Consider the following 7,500-nt stretch of genomic DNA (forward strand, 5'->3'; position numbering starts at 1 on the left):
TGTGTAATTCTACGGCGAGAAGTATTTAGCATTTTGCAGCATTGTAGTTCAATTTTCGCCCATTACTCGGCAAACCGCCTTCGATTCCTCAAGGTTCCCCACCGACCAGGGCTTCTGTCTTACCCCCCTTAAAGCCACTGCACACCAGAAATGATGTGCCGCACAGCATCACATAGCAAAGCACTGCTATATCAGCGCGTGTTGTAGTGAGAGCTCAGATAAACCTCAGGATCTGTTCATTTTCACATTCTGTCCATTTAAATTTAATGAAATAAAACCGTCAGCATTGTTTATTATGCATGGCATAAGTCACCTACCTGTACACAAGCTCACCGAGACACTGCGTGTGGCTGGGGGAGACCTCGCTAGTGGGCAGGTTTGACTAAATTGGGGAGAAAACTCAGAAACTAAATGGATTTTGAGCAGTGCTCACTTAAATGCAGAATACAGGCGCTGGTATGCGTGCCAGTGGTGAATTTTCTGGACACAGCGCAGCATGACGTAGAGCGCCCAGCGTACACTGGCCTTAATCATTAATCTGGAGAAATCTTGTACCACTTTGGGGAAAATGAACTGTGCTTGCATGAACTTTACACCTGCATAATAACAGGGATGTGCTGACAGGGATGTTTAAGGTCATTGTTAGCCTGTGTTTCCATTTAACCCCTTAAATGGTCAGGGCCCCACAGGCAGGGCCAAAGTTTAATTACACGCTACTATAATCTAAGAACAGCTCAGCCAGTTTAAACTGAAGTCACTGTAGTTACTGGATAATCAGTCTTACTGTGACAAGCCTGGGATTTTAAGGGGTTAATAATGTTGTGCCTGAGAAATTTAGGAACCACCAAAGTGATTTGTAAGGCATGAGGTGCAGTTTGCGTGAGAACAGTTTTATTTGTGAAGCAATAATATGTAGAACAGACACCCTGCGGAGGAAACTCATTTCGGCCGCTTGTATTCGCGATCTCGTTCTTTCGGTCATTACCCAAAGCTCATGACCGTAGGTGAGGGTGGGAATGTAGATCGACCGGTAAATCGAGAGCCTTGCCTTATGGCTCAGCTCTTTCTTTACCACAACAGACCGGTAAAGAGCCCGCATCACTGCTGACCCAGCACCAATCCGCCTGTCCATCTCCCGCTCCCTTGTACCATCACTCGTGAACAAGACCCCGAGATACTTAAACTCCTCCACTTGAGGCAAGAGTGGTGGCCGAGCATTTACTCATGGTGCCCGGCTGGGCCCAGCCCGAAGGAGCTACATGAGTCCCTCCCTCCCATCGACCCACCACCGATGGGAGGGGCAGTAGTAGAGGTTCGGTGCTTTGTGGATTGGGCAGTGTCCGAAGGCGTGGGCCTTGGCGTTCTGATCCTCGGTTGCTGAAACTGGCTTTTGGAACTTGGAATGGTTTGTTATTAGTTTTAACATACACACATATATGTAAAATATGCATATATGTGTGTGTGTGTGTGTGTGTGTGTGTGTGTGCGTGTGTGTGTGTGTGTGTGTGTGTGTGATTTGTTTCTCTTGTTGTATGGAATTGTGCTTATATAACCATACTTTGTACTCAAAATATGAATAAAAAAGTCAAAAGGCAGTACTGTATGTACTGAAGTGAATATTTGCATTGGCAATACATTAAATAACAAAAACACGAGTGTCTAAACGTTTCTGTTCCTTGACTGAACATCTCGTGTGTTGCAGCTCAAGGGGCTGTTTCAGCAGCATCTAGGTGAATGCAGGTACATCACTAATGCTACTTCTGCCACCTCGTCACAAATGGCATTCACATCCACCACTCCGCCCTCTGAAACCAGCGATGGCACACACAGCAACACCTTCTCAACAACACCTGACGACTTTAGTTCTCCCTCTACACAGAGCGCCACGCCATCGCCTGCAGTTCAGCTTCAAACCCAGGCATCGGGGAACAGGTAGAGTGACGATCAGTAATTATTAGGTTGACCATTCTGTCCTATCCTGGGTCAGGACTATCAAACTGTGTAATAACAATCGGGCAATAAAGCCAGAGCTTTGATAATATTAATCAGCTTTAAACCGGTCATGAAATTGGCCTGCGGTTACGTTTGACCTCACTTTATTTAGATGGTCTGATACAGACGCTTAAATGAAGTTCAGTTGATTATCAGCACCATTATGGTTGGGATTAGGATTATGGGTAGGTGTCAGGTTTGTTTTGAGATTAGGATTAGGGTTAAGGGTGGATTTAATCAAATCTTTCACACTGAACTTGTTTTTAACTGAATGTTACTTAAAGACAGACTAAGCATTTACAAAGCCTCGGCAGTGGACCATCCAAATAAAGTGTTACCTTAAGTTGAATCAAAACCTGTCATGGCTAATAAAATGCTTAAGAAGGTAGCAGCTCAGTCCTAATTCATCTGGTCAGACATTTTCTCCCTCTCCAATATATACACTGGTCAGGCGTAACATTCTGACTGTCCACTTTATCAGCTCCACTGACCGTTCAGTTCCACTCTGTAGTTCTACAGTTACAGACTGTAGTCCATCTGTTTCTCTGATACTCTGTTACCCTGTTCTTCAGTGGTCAGGACCCCCATGGACCCTCACAGAGCAGGTATTGTTTGGTTGGTGGGTCATTCTCAGCACTGCAGTAACACTGACCTGGTGGTGGTGTGTTGGTGTGTGTTGTGCTGGTCTGAGTGGATCAGACACAGCAGTGCTGCTGGAGTTTTTAAACACCTCAGTGCCGCTGCTGGACTGAGAATAGTCCACCAACCAAAAACATCCAGCCAACAGCGTCCTGTGGGCGGCGTCCTGTGGGCAGCGTCCTGTGGGCAGTGTCCTGTGGGCAGCGTCCTGTGGGCAGTGTCCTGTGGGCAGCGTCCTGTGACCACTGATGAAGGACTAGAGGATGACCAACACAAACTGTGCAGCAGCAGATGAGCTGTTGTCTCTGACTTTACATCTACAAGGTGGACCGACAAGGTAGGATCGTCTAATAGAGTGGACAGTGAGTGGACACAGTGTTTAAAAACTCCAGCAGCACTGCTGTGTCTGATCCACTCAGACCAGCACAACACACACTAACACACCACCACCACGTCAGTGTTACTGCAGTGCTGAGAATGATCCACCACCCAAACAGTACCTGCTCTGTGAGGCCAAGCGGTTTAGAAAATGTTTGTGTGTGTAAATCCAAAAGTTTTCAGTCATCACTACAGGACAGTGTGTCATGTGCAACTCCCAAACTGGGAAAAATCAAAGATATTTCTAATAAAATAACTGATCTCATTGAGTCACAAGCCCACAAACCAACTCAAGTGAAGATGAACTCCAATTTGACATAGAAGTTTCTGATTTAGTCAAGTGAAGTCCCAAGACAAGAAAATTGCGCTTTGAGCAGACCTCAGAAAAAATGAATCAACAATTTGCAGTGCCTCTTCTTTATATGTTAACTGGTAGAATACACTATATTGTGAAAAGTATTCAGGTGTTCCAGTCACTTCCATGACCACAGGTGTATAAAGCCGAGCCCCTCGGCCTGCAGACTGCTTCTACAGACATTAGTGAAAGAATGGGTCGCTCTCAGGAGCTCAGTGAATTCCAGCGTGGTACCGTGATCGGACGCCACCTGTGCAGCAAGTCCAGTCGTGAAATTTCCTCACTACTAAATATTCCACAGTCCACTGTCAGTGGGATTATAACAAAGTGGAAGCGATTGGGAACGACAGCAACTCAGCCAGGAAGTGGTCGGCCACGTAAAATGACAGAGCGGTCAGCGGATGCTGAGGGGCATAGTGCGCAGAGGTCACTGACTTTCTGCAGAGTCAATCACTACAGACCTCCAAACTTCATGTGGCCTTCAGATCAGCTCAAGAACAGCGTAGAGAGCTTCATGGAATGGGTTTCCATGGCCGAGCAGCTGCATCCAAGCCTTACATCATCAAGCGCAATGCAAAGCGTGGAATGCAGTGGTGTAAAGCGCCGCCACTGGACTCTAGAGCAGTGGAGACGAGTTCTCTGGAGTGACCAATCACGCTTCTCCATCTGGAAATCTGATGGAAGAGTTTGGTGTGGAAGAACTTGACTGGCCTGCACAGAGTCCTGACCTCAACCCAATAGAACAGTAGTGAGCAGTGGAGACGTGTTCTCTGGAGTGACCAATCAATGGACGAGTCTGGGTTTGGCGGTTGCCAGGAGACGGTACTTGTCTGACTGCATTGTGCCGAGTGTAAAGTTTGGTGGAGGGGGGATCATGGTGTGGAGGTGTTTTTCAGGAGTTGGGCTCGGCCCCTTAGTTCCAGTGAAAGGAACTCTTAAAGCTTCAGCACCAAGAGATTTTGGACAATTTCATGCTCCCAACTTTGTGGGAACAGTTTGGGGACGGCCCCTTCCTGCTCCAACATGACTGCCCACCAGTGCACAAAGCAGGTCCATAAAGACGCGGATGAGCCAGTTTGGTGTGGAAGAACTTGACTGGCCTGCACAGAATCCTGACCTCAACCCCATAGAACCCCTTTGGGATGAATTAGAGTGGAGACTGTGAGCCAGGCCTTCTCGTCCAACATCAGTGTCTGACCTCACAAATGTGCTTCTGGAAGAACGGTCAAAAATTCCCATAAACACTCCTAACCCTTGTGGAAAGCCTTCCCAGAAGAGTTGAAGCTGTTATAGCTGCAAAGGGTGGGCCGACATCATATTAAACCCTATGGATTAAAAATGGGACGTCACTGAAGTTCATATGCGTGAAGCCAGATGACTGAATACTTTTGGAAATATAGTTTATATAAAGAGCGTAAACTATTATGACCTAGTAAATAAAGGATGCAGAGCATGAAGACGACAGTAGACGCCTTAAATCTCAAATTCTTTGTGTCTTTGTTTGCTTTTCAGCTCGGTAAAAGAAAATGAAACCACTACCAGCCTCTTTCAAGTGAGCAGCAGTTTGTTTTATCGAGACGCTCCTCAGTTGCTGTGTTTACTCTCCTTTTCCGAGTGTGTGTATTTTGGGATGAGCGTAATCCGCTCTTTGTGTTTTTGTTTTCAGAACATTGAGGTGATGTGTGACAATAAGACGGCCGTACGGTGAGTCCAGTTGGTGTTTTCCACTGTAATCTCCTCACATGGTGCTGAACAGAATGTCTGAAGCTGGTGTTTTCTGACCAGTGGTCCACTGATTCTGCTCGTCCCACAGACACACTGAGTGCACCGTGCTGTTGCAGCTGAGTCAGCCGACCAGTCCGTGCTGCATTGCCCGCATCGTAAGCATCGTACAGGTTAACTCCACCATCCAGGGGCAGGTGATTGGAAACCAAGTACAGAGAGTGGGTGAGTGTGATCACATAGGTGGTCTCAGTACAAGGCCATGAAATAAACACACGACAGCAGTTTTGAAAAAGTGCGTATTTTGAATGCTGTGAGCTCCATTAGCTGATTGTCTTTGCACCCAAAAGGAAAAGAGCTTTGCCACAGTGATGCTACAGGGTCTCCAGCTGGAAGCTTTGAGAAGAATGGTTCTCTCAACACTGAGGTTCTCTGTAATTCAAATGCTGCAATGCACGTCTTGTGGTAAGTTCAAAGGCACTGTATGAAATCTGGTAAGCAGTATTAAATAATAAATATCATATACTATATTTCACACATTTTACATGTGCAGCTGTGTACAGTGTATAACTGCGTTGTTTCAGCAGTGGCGACAGTGAGAATGTTACTCATAACCCGGTCAAGAGCAGCTCTACTTGCGGTATGTACAACACATGAAAGCAATAACCTGGTGTTACAAAACATTTTTTCTTCATCAGCTGCTTTAGTTACATATAGAGTTCTATTCTTTAGGTCAGGGGTGTCAAACTCAGTCATGTTAAAATATCTAAACAAATCGGTTGGGCCAGCTGTGTTTTCATTTCATTTTTGTTTGATGTTTTGCCATGACCCAAACTGGACATATTCAAAATGTGCCAAAACTGCAACAGCAAAATAGGCACTAAATTCTTTAGCTATTCAAAAATATTTTAAATAAAAATAACTTAGTAGCTGGTATAGTGTGGTGGGTAACACCTCTGCTGCAGGTGTGGGGGCACCGCCGTCCCCTGCGGCAGGTGTGGGGGCATCACCGTCCCCTCCGGCAGGCGTGGGGGCACCCCCATCCCCTGCGGCAGGTGTGGGGGCACCGCCGTCCCCTGCGGCAGGTGTGGGGGCATCACCGTCCCCTCTGGCAGGCATGGGGGCGCCCCCATCCCCTGCGGCAGGCGTAGGTGCGCCGCCGTCCTCTGTGGCAGGCACTGGGGTTCTGCCGTCCTCTGCTGCAGGCGTAGGAGGCGCCGCCGTCCTCTGCTGCAGGCGTAGGAGGCGCCGCCGTCCTCTGCTGCAGGCGTAGGGGGCGCCGCCGTCCTCTGCTGCAGGCGTAGGGGGCGCCGCTGTCCTCTGCTGCAGGCGTAGGGGGCGCCGCCGTCCTCTGCTGCAGGTGTAGGAGGCGCCGCCGTCCTCTGCTGCAGGGGTAGGGGGCGCCGCTGTCCTCTGCTGCAGGCGTAGGGGGCGCCGCCGTCCTCTGCTGCAGGTGTAGGAGGCGCCGCCGTCCTCTGCTGCAGGGGTAGGGGGCGCCGCTGTCCTCTGCTGCAGGCGTAGGGGGCGCCGCCGTCCTCTGCTGCAGGGGTAGGGGGCGCCGCTGTCCTCTGCTGCAGGCGTAGGGGGCGCCGCCGTCCTCTGCTGCAGGCATGAGGGCGCCTTCGTCCCCTGCGGCAGACGTGGGGGGCGCCTCCTTTTCTGACAGCACTGACAGATCCTTCACTCTTTACTTACAGCTGAGCTGGAGTCATGAACGTGAAGTTATTTCCTTTGCTTCTCTATCAAATGAATTAAATGAATGTTCTTATTCTGCTCTAGTGCCATCGCCCACTGACTGCATGTTCTCACAGGACTGTAGCGATTACTGTGAGTACAATTATTACCATCAGAAAAATCTTTTAAATAACTTTCCCCTGACAGTCAGATTAGCTGCTTTATATCATAATAACGGCATTTATATGACAAAGACGGTGACGACTAAATGGCTGTGGTTATCTTTTGCAGCAAGGTACTACTGGATGAGGATGAGTGTTAACGTGATTGGAAATGTGTCTGAACATAATGAGTCAAAGATTACTGCATGGGTGAGTACAGAACTGGCTCTCTTTTACAAGGCCACATGTGTAGTGGAGGATGATTTCAGTCGTTTTGAATTATTTTTAAACATTTCCAACTGGCGCTCTCATCAAATAGATTTTATAGTGAAATAACATTCTTTATATTTGCATTTTAACAGAGGACAGTGACCACTTTGAGTAAACGTTACCATGACAACCAGCATCCCATGAGGTCCAGTCAGCGTGAGATGAGCAGCAGTGAGCAGTGATTGTGTTTTTAACTGCTTTAAAATGACGTCAGACTCAGGAAAACGTCCTTCACACGTCCTTATTAAAGAAGGCCGAGAGGAAGACGTCGTGCTCTGAGACGCATAAGCTGGACGTCCGTCCCACCGC

General features: G+C 48.0%; 1 protein-coding gene across 4 annotated transcripts in view; it reads left to right on the forward strand.

Annotated features, from left to right (window-relative positions):
* The window catches only part of LOC108442444 (adhesion G-protein coupled receptor G2-like), a 57,269-nt gene that overhangs the window by 16,539 nt on the left and 33,230 nt on the right, over positions 1-7,500 (forward strand). For 3 of the 4 annotated variants that reach the window (XM_037547333.1, XM_037547335.1, XM_037547336.1), the window contains 8 exons: positions 1,703-1,932; positions 4,877-4,916; positions 5,031-5,068; positions 5,178-5,311; positions 5,437-5,551; positions 5,671-5,726; positions 6,866-6,913; positions 7,052-7,131. In XM_037547333.1, the coding sequence (XP_037403230.1) occupies positions 1,703-1,932; positions 4,877-4,916; positions 5,031-5,068; positions 5,178-5,311; positions 5,437-5,551; positions 5,671-5,726; positions 6,866-6,913; positions 7,052-7,131 (741 nt within the window). The remainder of the gene's footprint in view (positions 1-1,702; positions 1,933-4,876; positions 4,917-5,030; positions 5,069-5,177; positions 5,312-5,436; positions 5,552-5,670; positions 5,727-6,865; positions 6,914-7,051; positions 7,132-7,500) is intronic. The other variant, XM_037547334.1, reaches the window with a different exon arrangement.

Source organism: Pygocentrus nattereri, chromosome 18 (assembly GCF_015220715.1).
Source record: "Pygocentrus nattereri isolate fPygNat1 chromosome 18, fPygNat1.pri, whole genome shotgun sequence".
NCBI classification, from domain to species: Eukaryota; Metazoa; Chordata; class Actinopteri; order Characiformes; family Serrasalmidae; genus Pygocentrus; species Pygocentrus nattereri.